Source organism: Chanos chanos, chromosome 10, assembly GCF_902362185.1.
Source record: "Chanos chanos chromosome 10, fChaCha1.1, whole genome shotgun sequence".
Classification (NCBI taxonomy): Eukaryota; Metazoa; Chordata; class Actinopteri; order Gonorynchiformes; family Chanidae; genus Chanos; species Chanos chanos.
The window spans coordinates 27422450-27440817 of record NC_044504.1 but is presented as its reverse complement, the minus strand read 5'-3'; the positions used below and the strand labels follow the sequence as shown (position 1 = coordinate 27440817).

Genomic DNA, 18368 nt, shown 5'->3' with positions numbered 1-18368 from the left:
AAATACATTTAAAAGAACATGACTTTTCGTTTTAGATGTCTTAGAAAAACGCATATTAGGACCACCACAGTCACGTAATTTTTGAATGTGAAATATTTTTAAAGCAGTTGAACAAGTTGAACTGCCAACAAGAGAGATGTTCTGAAGAAAAAACCTTGCACTTCACTGGGACATGCTCTTTAAAATGTGACACTCTTCCTACACTTAATCATTTCTCTAATCTTCCACTCAGTTACAAGCTGTGCCTGGGGAGATATAAGCACCTTTAGTGAAGGAACATACTCCCTGCTTAAAGTTTACAGCAAACATCCCGCATGATGACCACAACAACACAACAAACAGCACATTTTCAGAATTACCCACACACACACACACACACAGAGAGAGAGAGAGAGAGAGACAGAGAGAGCATTGTGTCATCACATGCTGGGCTTTTAGAGAGTGCTGTACTCCTTCTGAGGAGAAGAAGTGTTGGGTTGTGGAAGTAAAAGCTGTGTAGGGCACTAAACCACTTTTTTTTTGCGATGAGAAAAAGACTAATCCAGATCTTTGGCTTCCTTATCTCAACACTAGGATGGCTTTTTGTGAGCTGCACCATGGCAATGGATTATTGGAGGATTGTATCTATTGGTGGCCAAGGAGGATCTTGGATCATCAAAGCTGCCTGGTACTGGTCCAATCTGTGGAGAGATTGTTTTACTGACACAACTGCTGTGACCAACTGCCGTGATTATGATGTCTTGTGGTCTGTCACGCGTAGGTATCTTTCACATAGACATGTAGATATCTTTTCTTGATCAATGAAAACAGCTGCTGTGACTAACTTCTGGGACTACGATGTCTTGTGGTTTGTCACATGTAGGTTTCTTTCATGTGGACACATAGGTATTTTTCTTTAATCTTTGATAATGGGTATTAGCAATGCTATTCTTACTGTTTTACCTTTCAAGGCTTTATTCAATAGAGTCTTGGAGAAAAGTCTTATGTCTTCTGCAATGCTGTAGGTGTAAGTGTTAAGAGTAGCCCTTACATTTCAAAATGGTGCCTAAATATGCTAGCGTGCAGAGCTAAATGAGCTGTGACCTCTCACATTTGGGGAGTAATTATTGGTTTTTGTTTTTTTTTTTTTTTTGTGCATGTCGGCTTTTTACATCATCTAGAATATTCCTGCGGTATCTTTTTTTTTTTTTTTTTTTTTTTTTTAAATGTTTTTCATCTCAAATCCCAACACTTTTGAGATTTCTTAATATATTCTATTTGCAATGTGGCTTTGTTAGCAGACATGCAATGCTTCTTTATTGCTCTGCTATATTTGCCACTAACAAATACACTGTACCTCTTTTCATATGTTCATTAGGCTAATTCATATTTCGCGCAGCAATTAGGGTACTGTCTAGGTGACACATAACTGAAATATCAGCGATAGACGATTAATTTGTTGAAATGAAAAAAAGCTTAAATGTTATATTTAAAAGAAGAGATCATTTGTTTTTGATGATGACATTTTTATTTATGCTATTGATTTTGGACAGCCTATGTTCAAGCAGTCAGAGGTCTGCTAATGATTGGCATGAGCATGGGCTTCTTTGGTGCCATCTTTTGTTTTGTGGGGATGGAGTGTACTTACATCGGTGGGAGTGAGAAGACCAACGACAAAATGCTTTTGGTTGGAGCCATCTTCCATTTTTTTGGTGGTAAGCTTACAGAGTCCATATGGAATAATTAAGTAAAAAATAATAATGTATGGCAAAATGATCCTTTTACGTATTAGCCAAACTATGTTTTCCACAGGTTTGTCGGACATTACTGCATATTGTGTGTACATAAACAGAGTCGCAAGAGTTACATTTGCACGATCTGTAGAGAGAGGCGTCCTAAGGTAATACACTAGACGGGAAATGCTTTGTTTTGGCACTTAAGTTATCATAGCCGTTAAACATTAACATCACTCAGAATAACTAAAAAGTCAAAGTACGTGAACATACGTTTCATTTTTACTCCATGAGATGGTAACTCCGTCCTCCACTCTGACCAGGTATGGGATTGGAACTCCCATTTTTCTTGGCTTGGTGGGTAGTTTCTTCATTATCCTGGGAGCTGTTCTTTACACTGTGACTGTCTACAGGGTCATCTTCCCCAAGAGGTGAGAGAGCAAGTGAAAATCTTTTATCACCAAGGATTTCACCGTGATCCAGTGCGTGTTACTGTATTAAACGTGTCTTGGCTATTTTTGTAGGTGCCCCTGATCTTAATTGGTTTGTATTTGTCTCTGTCATAGAGTGGTTTATGCTATCGCACCAAGAACTTACATGGCTCCCCGGGCAAACAGTAGGGTCTACTACGGCAAGCCTTACTCTGCATATTATGGACTATCGAGGCAATCCCGGCTCTCAAAAGGCTCCAGCATAACCACCAGCTCACAAATCTCCAGGATTAGCCAGATTTCAGACAAACAAACGTCAGAGAGGGATGCTTTCGTGTAAACTCGTTCACATCCTGACAAGCATCACCTATCTTGAGATCTTGAAAGCAAAGTAATAAAAGCTGAATATTTGTACTCGTTTGTTTTCCATTTTACTCTGATTTCGCTTATAAATTGTCAGTTGTCATTGTCATCTTTCTGTAAATGTGTAGTGCGGTTTACTTGTGTAACAGATATGTAATAAAATTACCAAATGAATATATTCAACGAGTCAAGAAAGAATCACAGATATCCATTTGATATATGAATGAAGTACATGCAGTTAATAAGTAATGCAAGCTTATATGTTAGATATTGTACGGTTGTGTTGTGACTTTTCGCACTGTAAATACATTTGAAATAAACACCAGTGTGCTCATATAGTTCATCCATTTTGTGTAACTGGCAGAATCATTAACTTCCTCATGAAATGGAGTGATCAACGTGGATACTCAAAACTGCTGTACTGAATACAGTTAGTGACTGAAAAGTGTTTTGAAGTGTTGAGCCTAAAAAAATTGTCAGGCATCCTCTATGCAATTAATTTTTAACTTACTTTTTAATCACATGTCTCTCACACTGAACAGAGATATTTTGCCAGAAGAGACTCACTTTATTATTCTAAATGCTTACTCACCTCTATGGACAATTTTAACTAAATATGTCAACAAACAAACAAAAAACAGACAGACAGACAGACAGACAGACAGACAGACAAACAAACATACAAACAAAAAACAGAAAGACAAACAAAAACAAGCAAACACAAACAAAGACACAAACAAAAACAATTTGTGGATAGCACATTTTTTTAAGATCACAATTATTTTATTCTATTTTATCACATCCTCTAACATTATAAACTGCTACCCCAAAATCTATCAGTTATTTATTTATTTATTTATTTTTAGCTTTTTAAGACAGCTCTGTAACTGGGTTTCGATACATTCCACTGGCTTTGATAGCTGATGTTTACGATTTAATTAATTTACATTTTCCTTTGGAAACAATGAAGGTATATAAGACCCTTCAGAAGCTGGGGCTTGATGTGACCTTTATTAAAGTAAGGATACAGTGATGAAAAGGTTTGCTGGTAGCTGAAAGAACTTTTTTAAGCAACATGTCCAAAAGAGATCATAGGGAAAACATTACCTCACCATGGCATGGAAAAGAGAGTATACCCAAAACTCTGGAAACGATGGTGGTGCTTATTGGGTTTATATCAATAATAAACAGAGAATGACAGGACGACCTTGACGGCAACCACAAGCAACCTGCTGGCACCAGTGTCCCCTCTCCCTCACTCCAAACAAACCAGAAATACTGTGTGATGACAGTACACAGTCATTTTGGCTTGGGGAGGGTGAAGACATAGCATCAGAGAGATCGGCGTACTTTTTCTAGAAGTTTGTGGAGACTCTACAGTGAACTTTTGTTGGTTCTTTAGTATAGTGTTCTGGATGCCCCTGTGCAACCATGAAGACCCGAACGGTAATAATGTATATGGAGATAGGCTGCTTTGTAGTGTGTGTCTGTGGATGGATCCTCGTCTGTTCTACGATGCCGACTGAGTACTGGACCTACTCTGAAGTGGAAAGCATTGTCCTCACCACTTCAAACTACTTCTCCAACCTGTGGAAAGACTGCATTTCAGATTCCACCGGGGTGTCCGACTGCAAGGGGTTTCCTTCAATGCTTGCCTTGCAAAGTACGCTAAGGTTATGATTAGAGCTGAAGCTAATTATGTGGACAACTATTTAAGAAACTTTGAGACTGATAAGGAGGAGTAGATATTTGTTTAAAGTAACTATGTGTATCCAGACAAATTTGCGCAGGTACAAAGCTACATGATAGTTTTAAAAGTTCAGGAGATAGTGTTGTACCGTACAATTCAGGCACAAATGTATTTGGCTTAAACAAATACATTAAGTACAACAGTCTAGACTCTGTTTCTCAGTGCCAGTTTCACTTAAAATTATGGTTAATTTATTTACTCAGAGTTAGTTATTAACAGTGGAAGTGTACTAACACTTGAATCACAAAGCTTGTATCTTCAACAAACAAGTGTTTAAAACTGCAGTTGTAACTGAACCTTGAATGGATTTTCATTCTGCTGTTGTTTTCGATTGCATCTTTAACTCTGAGTTCGAATTACGTTCAGTGAAAGCAGAGAAAGAAGGCATGGAGACAAAACAAAGCAAACAAAAAAACAACTTGGAAACAATAACAAAACATCATTTTGACATTAAAAAAGTTCCCCTGTCTGAATTTATTTCTCATTTACTGTGTTCAGTGTACATTCATCTGTGTCGATCTCTCATCATCATTTCCATAATCCTGGGCTTTTTTGGAGCTATCCTGGCTTTAGTGGGGATGAAATGCACCAAGATCGGAGGATCAGAGATTGCAAATGCAAGAGTGACATTTGCTGCTGGCCTAAACTACTTTGTATCAGGTAAACATTTTTTTTCTTTCATTCTTCCTCGAAAAATCTTGCATTTTTGCTAAGGATGGATTGATATATTACTGGTACTTTGAACATGCCTCTCTCCAGGTTTTTGTGCAATGTTTGCCTTCAGCTGGTATGGAAACAAAGTTGTGTCAGAATTCCAGGATCCTAACTACAAAGCACAGAAGTGAGTCACCACTGTACAGTATTGCTTCAACATTAAGTAGCTTGTTTTCTCTCTTTTTTTATTGCCATTTTAATTTGAGACCTCTCCCAGTGTAAGTTTTTGTGACTGTATACTCTAGCGTTAAGCACCGAGCTTCTCTTATAGCTGTGTGTAAGAAACACTTATCTAATGAATATTGTGTTTGTAGGGAATTGCACATATGTAGTTTTACTATTTAGCTCTACTCTGTTTATATGTCACTCTGCATAATATTGTGTACTTAATGAACAAACATCACTTGTTGGCAGGTTTGAACTTGGAGCAGCGCTGTTTGTAGGCTGGGGAGGCTCTACCTTACTCATTGTTGGTGGTCTGATCTACAGTATCTTTGCTGGAAGAGAAGGCTGCCAATCTAGGTATTATTCTGTGTAAATCTAATTTCATTTTCATGATTTCTGATTGTCGAGGCTGAGACGGTAGGCTAGAGCTATGGTTGGCAGGGACGTGTGAAGATGCAACTGGGCTTTAGTTAAAGTGTGAGGTGAAATAATGACAGATTTACAGCTTTTATTTTTATTTACTAAATAGTGTCATTCAGTGAGGGCCCCTCTCATCACAGATACCTTAATTTTCTCTTAAATGCATCACTGACAATATCACCATCTGCTGGTAATAGGACTCGTCGATTAAATTCTTAACTTCTTTGGTAGCTTTAAGACCCCATGGAGATTGTTTCATAACAGCTCAGAAAGGTGTTAATGTGGTTCGCCCAAAATAATATTGGATTTATACACAATCAAATAATGCAACTAAAGTGCCATAAGATGTTGTCTCACTTTTCTTTCAGCCCAGAGGAGCAAGAGATACCTGCTCAAATTGCTTACCGTGCGCCTTCATCCTACATCTCAGCACCAGCTAGACGGACATACACTGCATATACTATCCCACCATCATCTGTCACAGGAAGAGAGAGCAGGAGGTCCAGGCAGTCTAGTAGAACTTCTGTGAAATCATACAACATGGATGCTTATGTGTAATTAAAAAAATCTATACAGCAAAGAAAAGAATGGTATCTATTCTATTCTATTCTATTCTATTCTATTCTATTCTATTCTATTCTATTCTATTCTATCAAAGAGTAGACCATAGTGGAATAGAACACAACAGAATGGAATGGAATAGACTGTAACAGAATAGAAGTTGAATAGAATAGAATAGAAGTCTTTATTGCTTGCAGTGCTTGCAGATAGAGATGGAATTATATGTCAATTTACGGTGTGGAGAACAGAATAAGAAACACAAATAAAATGACAGGTCAATAGCAATAGTAAGTCAACAGTATTGATCACATCTTTCTCAAAAAAGTCAAAAGAAATTGGAACAGTTACCTAGAATAGAATAGAATAGAATAGAATTAATTATCAAAAGCACTGTACATAGCAGCAGTGAAAAGCCTTTTTTTCCCCATATGATGTGTGTATATTTTAACATTTGTCAGATCTGATCAATGGAAGCAGAGTGTGTGTTTAAATCACATGTTTATTTTAGGTGTTTACTACATATATATATATATATATATATATATATATATATATATATATATATATATATATAGTTCTTGATGATAAATACATATGGCTTAAATTCTGCTTTACTGTGGAGGGAGTTTGGTTCAGTCTATCTGAGTTTTACTGCATCTTTGAACCCAAATATTAACCAAACCCCCCTTCCATTCCCACACTTATTTACAGGTACAGTTGTTGGGATTGTTTCTGAAAATCTATCCTGTAAAAAAGTGTTATTGACACATTCATCCTCAAGTGATGCTGATTTTCATCATAAAATGCCCTTGATCAAAATGACCTGTTCAAGTGTATACAGTGAGTCGGCACAATCGTGCAGAAAATTAATTGTACAGCCACCATAACCAAACATTAGTTATGTACAAAATAGTGTACACGCACTGATTTTTTTTTTTTTTTTAATGTTAGATATAAGTAGAAGCCTGTAAAGTTGATACAAAAACACAATAAAATGATGAAAACATTATGTACAGAAATGCAACTTGTTTCTTAGAGAAAGCACAGAGAGGTGTAACTAGTAATGGTTTGTTCAGAGTAAGAATTAATCCACAGTTGGAAGACATCATAAACTATTTTGTCGTTTTTGTAAGATAATGATATTTAAGACAGATGCCGAAATTGATACACACATTTTATGTGTTTGATCATAGTCTGAAACCAATGCTTTTTGCCCTGAAGACACTTACACTAAAAGTCTATTAAGTTAAATATTATACAGTGTTAGACTTACAAGCAGACTATTTCAGACAGTAGAATATACCAAAACAAATTTGCAATAATAATTAAGTGTGTGTGTGAAGGAGAAAGAGAGAGAGAGAGAGAGAGAGAGAGAGAGAGAGAGAGAGAGAGATCGTGCTGCTGACAGTTTAATCCCTGTAACCTTTGAGAACAGGATGTATTGCAGACAGGTTTTTGTCTGGACCTCCAGTCATTATGCCATCATGATCATGTGTTCTCAGCAAAGCCCTTTCATTTGGATAGCATGACATGGTCTTGACCATATATTCACTCTCCTTTCTTCATGGGGTCTTACACATAGGCATTCTTATCAAACTCCCTGGAGGAAGTGCTGTAGTTTGGTGGTGGTCGGTGGTAGTTGGTGGAATGACCATTTGCCTTGGTCCGAGAGGACAGTAAAGAGGCAGCTCCGCTGTAAGCATGGCCTTTTCTGTCTGCCCTGCTTGAACTTGAGCTAAATAAAGTGAGAGAGAAAGTACAAGTGAGGAGGGGGCAGGTACTATTCCAGTGACTGAACCTTTGCCCTGGACACAATTTTTTTTTTTCTGGAGACATGTCTCATTGAGATGGTTAATCTTTATGGATACTTGTAATTATGTTGTCCTTTCCCCTAACCACATGTATGAGGCGGTACAACTAATTAACAGCCAATTTGTTCCATTGTTGTCACGTGTGTGACGGAGAGATTTAAAATCGCATTCAATTCAATGGACCAGCAATGCAAATCTACAGAGAATCAGCTACAAAGCAACACATGATTTGATTTGACATTTTAAGAGTAAAATTAGATGGAGTTATTTTACTTTCCATTAATGCCTACATTGTTAATGTCACTAATGAGAGGGTTGAGAGAGGTGCTCCGGTAATTGCATTTGCTCTAGTAGGCGGGATAATAGAAACACTGAAAAATGCTCATAAAAGCCATAATCAACACTGTGGTTTCAGTACTGATGAATTTGTGTAATAATAGGTATTTCTGTCTTTGAGACTAGATCATGGCATCATATCCTAAATGAAAAGAGATTGGTTTTCTGTTTCAGCTGGCTTGTTTTGACATTGTTTAAATCCTGCATACCTCCTACTGATGCCATCCGACAAAGATAAACAGAGAATGACACCTCCCAAAATGCATAACGCTGAACCCGCCCAACCAATGAACAACGCAGCTCCCAGTTCGTATCTAGAAAAGAGAGGAATGTTTATTCCACCCCAACAACTACTCCAAAATCCTCCAAAACCTCTTAAAACCCTCAGAATATGCGTAGCTATGTAATAGGTTTGATTTGAACTATTTACATACTTTTGGGCAACAAACATGGGATCAAAAAACTCAGAGGTGATCCTGTGGGCATACAGGGAGCAGGCGGTAAGAGAGCAGAAACCTAGAGAAGAAAGGGCACAGGTTTACATGTAGCTTTAATCGAAGCGTTATTCATTGATCCTGCTTTCTGGATCTTTATAATGAACTAAAGATAAACAGTTGTTTCAAATCTATTTTGGTCATATTTTTATTGAAGAAATCAGCCAAACACCTGAATATTTCATATATTAAGCTGATTCTGAACGTTTGGATATGCACAGTGCTGCTTAACCCTTTCTAATACCTTCTGCACAACACAACTGAAAATTTAGGACAGCTCCAAAAATGTAAACTTGAACAGAATAAGGTCATAAAACTCATGTCTGTTGAATCTGTAAAAGTTTCACCTCACTCACAAGATTGAATTTTAACTTCTTTTCCCCCAGCAGAATTAGTTTACACATTTTTTAAAAATTATTCTAATAGCTTTTTTTTTTTTTGCAATTTTCAACCCCTCTAATGTTATGATAAAATCTTTAACTGAAATACTTTACGCTATCTGACATATAGCGTCTCAAAAACTGTAGGTGGTGAAATCCAAAGCTTACCACTCAGTATGAAGTTGAACCCAGCAAAGCAAGTGATTCTGGCTTTGATTTGGTCTGTTCCTCCAATCTTGGTACATTTCATGCCCACCAAAGCAAAGACACTTCCGAAGAAACCCAGACACACAGCGGAAATCATCAGACCTCTGCATACCTGGATGTAACCTGTTAGAGGAAAACAAACCAACAAACAAACAAACAAAAAAAATACACAACATGAACACTGTAGAGTTGAGTAGTCATCACACAACCACCCTGTAGCGACCGAAACTGGATTTTTTTTTTTTTAATTATGAAGATTTGATTTTCCATTCACAACATTCTCCAGTACACACTCCAGTGAACCTACAGCCCTCTCTCTTCCTGTCTCTCTTTGAACATGCGTAAATTACCTTGAATTGCTAAACCATTGGTGCAAGAACAAATTGGTGCCATAACACAGCTAGCACCACTAGGTAACTGAATGCGTGTATGACATGCCAAAATGGTCACACAGTCCTGGTATTAAAACTGCCTGATTTATGGACAAATATTAGCCTGGCAGTTAACCTCAGAACAAGTGAACCATAGGGGAAAACAGCCCCAAGCTCTGGATAAATCACATTTATTGACTACGACTCCATGAAGTGGGGCTAAACATTAGCTAACGTGTGCCTTATACTATAATGCTACTCTACATGATGGCTAGGGGAGCACTGGGCAGTTCTCAGAAGTGAAAATCCTGGAACTGAAGCTGGGTGTAAGTGACAAAACCAGTGAACCCAGCAAGCCTACACTGAGGCCATCTGAGGGACTGCGCAATTATTCTATTACATTACAAGTGGAACAATTAATGAAGCATGGTATATAGTGAATTGGGCTACTGCTTTTTGGTTTGGTTGGATGAGCACTTTGTAATTCAATTTCCTTTTATCCTTTTTGTCATTCGATATCGACCATTCAAAGGTATCCCAGAACAAGACTAATAAACTGACCCTCAATGACAGGTTCTTATTTTAAATCCCTTTTGTCTGATCTTCATGCATGGTACAAGTGACTCATTGATACAACTAAAATTTCAGTGATAAGTGTTTGTTCTAATGTAGTTCGTCTTCAAATTGACACACACACACACACACACACACACACACACACACACACACACACACTGGCTCACTTGAAAAGACAATTTTTTAGACAAACCATAAGCATTAAACATTATATCCCCCCAACTATTTCCTCAGATAGAGAGGGAGGGAGAGAGAGAGAGAGGGAGAGCGAGAGAGAGAGAGAGAGAGAGAGAGAGAGAGAGAGAGAGAGAGAATCTCATCTGACCGTCCAAAGCAAGCATAGAAGGGAAATCCTTGCAGTTGGAGACTCCAGTGGAATCAGTCACACAGGTCTTCCATAGATTAGACCAGAACGTGGCTGTGGTAATGACAGTACCATCCAGAGAACTCACTTTCCAATAGTCTGTAGGTAACGTGGAAGAGACCAGCACCCAGCCTGAGACGGTCAGTATAAAAGCCAGGATCTCTGTAGCCATACTACTCATTTTGTCCCCCAAGTATCTTCTAGAAAACTATCTCTATCTAATCTACAATTCAAGGAAGTAAATCCACTGCTGTGAGCTTCAGAGGTGTAGTCCAGTGTAACTGGTAGAAGGAATGGTTAATATATTTCACACTGGTTGACAGCCATATGGGAGGGTCTTGTGTCTTAGTCGTCACTACCTGTTGGTTAATGCCCACCTCCTGCCTCCCCCTGCTACACAATCACATCAGTTGATGGGATACAGAACACTGCGTAATGATGTGTCAGAGGTCAAAGTGCATTGATGGACATCTGTGAGTACATGTCATCACAGTTTTGGTCAGGCTAGTTACTGTTACTCCATGTACTGTTGTGGAATCCAAGATAGACTGATAGAGATCATTTTTTTGGTGACTGTGGTCTGTTCAAAAATAGAATAAAAATAACATACAAAAAGTTGCTCATTAATCCTACATAAACCATGCCCTGATTTTTCCTAGGTTCGTGAGGAAGTAGGGGAAAAAAACAAACCATGAACAGTTTTTGTAAGAAGGTCACTGTGTAATAGAAGACTATTACCTGGTTATAATTTGAGAATTTGACAGGAAAATTGAGAGTTAACATGCACATCTCTTAATCTGACCCCCCCCCCCCCCCCCCACACACACACACACACACTGGATTTCTACACTGAAAATCCCTAATCCCTCATATTTAATGGTGGAATCACCTGCTTCATTATCATCATACTCCGCTGAATAAAATCTCTTAATGTCATTTCTAAATTGTATTATATTATATAAATAAGTTAAGTTTCCTGGATGAATTAAAGTCTTGAGTACAAAGGTGGATTCGGATTCACATTATTGCAACAACACATATAAAAAAATCACCCCCATATAAACCACATTTTTCTTACCCAGGAGATCATGACAAAAGTTATAAGGCTTTGTATTCCAAATGAGTCATTCTTGACTCAGTATGATGTATTGTGAAAACGCTATGACTGCGTATTTACACCACAAGCAAATGTTTGTTCAGCGCTCAGTTCAGAGCTGAGATGGAATATCATTTCATTTTTAAGTCAATGATTTCAATGATTTTAGTGAACTGGCAACGGTCAGGAAATCAAACACGGCTGGTTAAGAACATCAGTCATTAAACACCAAAAATCACAAAAGATAACAGTGAAATTCATTATTATTATTAATAAAAAAACAACTCTGTTTTCTACATTTGTCAGTTTGTGGAACAACTCCAGGCATCTTACAAGACATAAAAAAAAAAAAAAATGCAAAAACAACACTTAACAGACCACGTAGGAATAGTCGTCTGTAGGACAGCAAAGATAATGCATAAAAACAAATGATAGTAAGTAACAGTAGCAAACAGAAATTGAGAGACATGAGTTTAAAGGCATGTTACAAGTGACAGTCCTTTTAGTGTGTGCATAACAAACTATTTATCCTCTCCTTAAAACTCTTGTCCTTAACCCGCTATTTCAGCTTTCCCTGGTAAACAGGTTTAAAAAGCCAATATTATGAACTGAAATCTGAGACTGTGAGGACCTTTCACTGCTTTTTAAAACATAGACCAGTCTTTGACAGTGTCATAGAATTGAACTTCCCTGCTGTCCGAATGGATGACACATCCTCAAATTATTTCTTATTTTAATGAATACTGAAGACAAACTTTCTGAGGATTTCTTTTGGATAAATTATTGTTTATAAAACAAAACAAAAACAAACAAACAAACAACAAAACAAATTAAATAGTTCTTGTGTTATTCTCTGAAATTAGAGAGCCCTCTAGTGGTTGCTCGTAATTAGAGCACGCACAGGTTTGATGTCTAAACCACCTCAGGGCAGAGTAATGAGAATTATGGGGAGCTGAAAAAAGGAAGCTGAAACAGTCCAAAACTAGCAGTCTGTGTCCTAAAGCATCATATTAATTTCAGCGTTCGCATACATAGCTTCATCAAATGAGCTACCATAGACCAGTTTACTCATAGACCAGTTTACTGAATTCAGGGTAGGTTTTCAATTCCCTCTCTCTAAATTCAGTATTATTGTGGTGTTACCATCGCTTAGCAAGTTACATAATATCATTTTTTTCACAGCATGTGTCAGACTAGGAAGAATAGGAGGACAAGAAGGTTCATTTTACCCTGTTAATGTATAATTTAGGAAAATGTGCATTATTTTTTAATCAGAAGTTAATAACTCTTCCTGTCTTGTCCTCTTTCTTCTTTGTTCAGTTTACCCTTTTCCTCTGTGGGTTTACACATTGGCCAGAATGAAAGCATCATGTTGACTTAGAGTGTGGGAAGTGTCCTTTTTGTGCAGTAGTATTTTAAATACACATACATTTTTTTTTCTTAGATTTTCAGATAGTCACATTGTAACTCATGGCATCATAGTAAAATTGGTTAAAATAATAAGAATAAACTAAAATAATAATAATAAAAAAAGATCTGGTATGAACAGTTGTAATATTCTATGTGGACTTTTTAGGAGATGACCACTGTGTAAGATTTATGCTTTTAGAATTATGTTTTCTTTTTTTTTTCCCCCATGCAGAATATTTAATCTCCAAATCTAAGGATCTTATAAAGATACAGTAATGTCAAAGACTGTGTGCATCCTATTTCACTGTCCCAAATGACACAGTATTAATAATTATTATGTATAATAGTTATTATATGTAATAATCATTACACTCAATATCATTAGAGAAATAAACAGAAAATATGTCAAAACATTGACCAAATCAAAAGGTTAACTTTACATTAAACTAAATCACATTAAACTTAAGTTCACAAACTGCTGTGATGCTGAGTCATTTTGAGAGTTAGTGCTCTTAACGCGGGACACATATTTAAATCATCATGAAGAAAAAAATATCACATTTCTCTCTGGTCGTTAAAGTTCTTATTGTAGTCATAGGCTTAGAGGGACCAGTGGAAACTCTCTGTATTGAAATGGGTATAAATGTAGTCTCTCAGTAATGAAATTCACAAATGTTTCAATTGACAGAGTGAACCATTTGATGTATGTGCACAATGAATATTTATTATATGCATAATGTGCTTAGTATACTCTTATTAAGCAAACCCATGTATCATAGATTGATATTAATGCTGCTGTTGCTTTGTAGTCTTATATTTGCACTTCATAATTTATTCATTTTTGTATCCCCCCCCCAAACATGAATGTGAGATCCTACTAACCGTCTCCTTAAGGTTTTACAGGTCAATTGTGTCTTTTACCATTTAAAAAAAAAAAACCTCACAGATCCATCCTTACCTTCCAGATTGAGGATGGTATGATGTTGTCGGCAGTGCACCGCTCCGATGGCGTTCCCCGCGCAGTTCATCCAAAGCCCTTGGAAAACCCATGTGGCCGTTATGACGGAGGAGGCCCTGCTGGTACTCTTCCATTCGTTTGACACAGTGGCCCCAATGGTAGCACCGAGTCCCACCAGGCCGGCCAAGAACGCCACGATTTCTCTCGCTGACATTATGTGATGTTGGGGAATTCAGATTAAAAAAAAAAAAAAAAAATCCTGAGATGTTGGAATGGATTTAAAAAAGGAAGAACGGGAGTAACATGCCTTTGGCGAGGAAATTACACTGAGGACATGTGTAGAACAGTGATGATTTACATGTTTGGATATTCAACCTCTCTCCATTTACAGAAGGGAGGGATGGAAGGAGCAGGCCGAGAGTAAAAAAGTAAATGAAGTGAACCAAGGGTTAGGTATTAAAATGAAATCTTCCTTTTTTCTGTTGGCTTTTTTGTTGTTGTGCGTCCACAGAAGTTTGTTCATTTTGGTGAGGTCAAGTTCTACATTAACATCTCTTGAATTAATCTGTAACCCTTAAAATGAGCAGATACTGAGCAAAGTTCACAAATGTTTGGCTATTCTTGGGAATAATTCTCAGAATTTTTTGTCAAGTATGCCAAAAGGATATCAGATATACAAAGGTGAGGTTAACAAATATGGGAAAAGCTGAAAAGCTGATTCACACTGATCAGTAAGTGAGAGAAAGAGTGAGCCAGAGTGTGTGTGAAAGCGAGAGAGAGATAGAGAGAGAGAGAGAGAAAGAGAGAGAGAGAAAGAGAGAGAGAGAGAGAGAGAGACCTTTACTCACTTTCTCATGCTTATATTGCGCCTTGCAATGGAACAGAATCTGAACACAAGCACGCACGCACACACACGCAGGCACACACACACACACACACACACACACACAAGCATGCCCTGTTGCTTGTAACAATAAACAGCCCATCCCAGCCTCTTCCTGTTAGTTTCTCGAAGAGTTGTTTATTTATTTGTTAAGTTTTATCAGAAGTCAGATGACTGTCTTTTTGTTCATTTATTTAATGTGTTTTGAACCAAGAAAGGATTATAAATGATTCAGCCTTTCAACATTATTGTCTTTTACTTTTGCTTTGTTTTTGTTTTTTTTCTAGAAGAGAGTTTGAATGTGTAAAGCCCTGAAAATGAACTGCTCATTTTGGTGTCTAAAGTCCGGGGTGAAAGCAGCACACATCAATGTCAGTTAAGACTAATACATCAGACAGAGAATATGATTACACATCTTGTCTTCTTTCTTCACCTCGTCCCTTCCCTCTTTTACCTCAGTCAACTGCTCCATCTTCCTCCTGTCTATAACATCTACTGCTCTTTATCCTTTCAGAGACTGAGCTTTCCTGTCAGGGTAAATTTGGCAGTTATTTCATTTTTAGCTAACTGACCTGAAATCAGTGTGATGGAACTGACTGGGTGACATCATAATGTAACATTGAATTGTATTGGCTGAGCTTTATTATGGGTGTGGGACAAACATTGTGAGTAGTTAGGCAAACAAGGACAACAAGGAGAAAATAATTTGATTTTGGCAAATTATGAAAAGCCTGGGGCAGCCATGTTGTTTATTTGGTGAACTTAGATCTTAGTTTGCGGGCGGCATGGTGGTTCAGCGGGTAGCGCTGTCGCCTCACAGCCAGAAGGTCCCGGGTTCTTCTCTGTGTGGAGTTTGCATGTTCTCCACGTGTCTGTGTGGGTTTCCTCCAGAGGCTCCGCTTTCCTCCCACAGTCCAAAGACATGCAGGTTAGGCAAATTGGAGACACTAAATCGCCCCTAGGTATGAATGTGTGTGTGAGTGTGTTTGTCTGTGTGTCTGCCCTGAGATGGCCTGGCGACCTGTCCAGGGTGTCTCCCCACATTTTGCCCCATGAGCACTGGGATAGGCTCCAGCACCCCATGTGACCCTAATTAGGATAAGCGGCTTTGAAAGTGAGTGAGTCAGATCTTTGTAATTTTTTTTTTTTGTGGAATTTCCAATTTATTAACCAAACATGTACCAGAGAGAAAAAAAAGCCAGTCTCACATAGAAACAAATTAAATAGCTTATGATTTTTCTTTTCTATGGTAACGACTATTTTGTACCTGTCACAGACTGAAGGAGAATCTGGATGCACATGTAAGCTCAGTTTAGTGGAACGAAACAGGCTTAATAAAGGACTTCTGGGAACAGACACGTTTCAGGATTCAAACTTCTGGCTTATGGGACAAATGACAACACAGTATAATTCCATATACTGAACAAGGGAGTATTTATAAAGAACAGAACTGGACTTGATTGACAAAAAACAGGTGCAACTAATGATTTGATTACCAAGGTTAACTAAGGGAAAGCAGGAAGTGCAAATGCAAATCTAACACAAAGTGACCAGCAGAGGGGGAAAGAGAGAGGCAGGTAGTGACGGTGCTTGATACACAGTTACAGTAACACTGAATAGAATATGTGTGCCTGGTGAATTCACTGCTAAAAAATGAAAATAAATACGTTGGTTATCATTGTCATTGAAGATGGAAAACTTGATTGACAGTTAGAGTACACTGCATTTTTAACACTGGAGTATAATGAGTGAGAATGAAACATAACTGCCAAAATTATTGAATTAATTCACTGAGACGCCCACTCAGAACTGTTGTTCATGTTTCCTGGTGTGTACTATAGAGGACAGAGCTATATGCACAGTTTCATATTCCTTCTGACAGCTGTACTTGGGACCAGGGGTCTTAATGTTTCAAGCTGAAATGCCTGTAGTTTCCTGTGTTAAAGCAACTGTATTGCCACAGAAAGGTATTCATGTTTTTTTTTAAATAATTTATTCTTACCCTGCAAATCTTCCTCTTGACTCATATAATGGTATAATTGAATTATTGTGGGGGGTATTTGGGAAGTTAACAATGAGTAATAGCATAAAGGTTTAAAGTTAAGGAAGAGGGCCAGTTGTCTGAGGTCTGTTGATTCAGTTCTTCTTATGGCGGGAAAATCAACTGTGGTTGCTTAGTATACTTGACGCTCTCACGTGCCCCTGAACCTTTCACCCCATGCTGTCCTACATCACGACTCTCCACGTGCATGGATTTCTGACAAAGATCTCTTCACTGAAGCGCTGTTCTCTGACGAAATTAATCATGATGCCGAAGGCAGAGTACGAGACAAATTAAATTTTTTTAAAACTGGAAAATACAGCATGTGTTGTATAAGAATACAAGTATACTGATTTGCAACAACAACGACACAATAAATGATAAACAATGCAATAAAAGTACAGTTTTCCATCCCTGTTTTTCCGCTCTATTCTGAGTCAGAGTGTCTGGATCAGTAGGCTTCTGTCCCAGTCTATTGTGTTGTGTTTTCTGTGTGTCCTTGTGATTTTGATGGGTTTGTGACTCATAGAGCTTCAGAGCAGAGTTGACTATCCAAGCCTGTCTTCTCTAACCGAAAAGGCACACACACACACACACACACACACACACACACACACACATACACAGCAGTGGTGCTTTTGGACCTTGACTCTTACAGCGCTCTTTGTACAGGTGAATTGCTCTGCTCTCTTTGTGTGTGCTGCCCCTGTTTCCAAAAACCCAAAACTGTTCACTAAACATTTCACTAAGCTTTGGCAGCCGGCTCCAGAACCTTGAGGAAGCACAGGCTATGATGTTTGTCTGGGGCTCAGCTGTGCAGGAAGATAAAAGGGTGCATCTTCTTTCCACATGTTGCATTGAGCTAGGCTCTGTCTGTCATCAGCCTACCTGGTAGTCCCACCTTTCCAATTCTCACACAAGTTTCTGCTCAAGTGCTTCTGACATCTTTTATCAACCCTTGGAAACTACTGGTTGGTCAAATACAGAGTGGGAAATTCAGCTGACCATTATCATTTCTCTTTTTGCTGATGTGCAACAGGAGAATAAATGAGATGTTTTTTTGCACAGCGATAAAAACATGTATGCATGCAAGCATGTATGTAACTACTTGTTTGTGTATGTGTTTGTGTTTGTGTTTGTGTTTGTGTGTGTGCGTGCGTGCGTGCGTGCGTGCGTGTGTGCGCGCCCGTGTGTATGCGTGTGTGGGGGGATGCGTGTGTGCAAGTGGGTGCGTGTAAGTGCATGTTTTTTTTTTGTGTGTGTTCACGCATATATGTTCATGTATGTTTCTATAATGTTCGTACATGCTCATTTTTCTGTGTGTG

At 38.1% G+C, this 18368-nt stretch overlaps 3 protein-coding genes across 3 annotated transcripts; 2 read left to right on the top strand and 1 right to left on the bottom strand.

Moving 5' to 3' along the window:
- Positions 1-524: 524 nt before the first annotated feature.
- Positions 525-2483, top strand: LOC115823493 (claudin-10-like). The gene is made up of 5 exons (XM_030787546.1): positions 525-756; positions 1533-1694; positions 1792-1879; positions 2036-2143; positions 2279-2483. Exons 1-5 carry the CDS (start codon positions 525-527, stop codon positions 2481-2483), a joined length of 795 nt encoding a protein of 264 aa, XP_030643406.1.
- Positions 2484-3937: 1454 nt separating this feature from the next.
- Positions 3938-5508, top strand: LOC115823492 (claudin-10-like). The gene is made up of 4 exons (XM_030787545.1): positions 3938-4169; positions 4755-4916; positions 5016-5097; positions 5385-5508. The coding sequence occupies exons 1-4, from the start codon at positions 3938-3940 to the stop codon at positions 5506-5508; spliced, it is 600 nt and encodes a 199-aa protein (XP_030643405.1).
- A 2180-nt stretch (positions 5509-7688) lies between these two features.
- Positions 7689-14333, bottom strand: LOC115822979 (claudin-10-like). The gene is made up of 5 exons (XM_030786961.1): positions 14120-14333; positions 9306-9467; positions 8698-8779; positions 8473-8577; positions 7689-7845 (listed from the first exon to the last, which is right to left on the bottom strand). The coding sequence occupies exons 1-5, from the start codon at positions 14331-14333 to the stop codon at positions 7689-7691; spliced, it is 720 nt and encodes a 239-aa protein (XP_030642821.1).
- Between the last annotated feature and the right edge of the window lie 4035 nt (positions 14334-18368).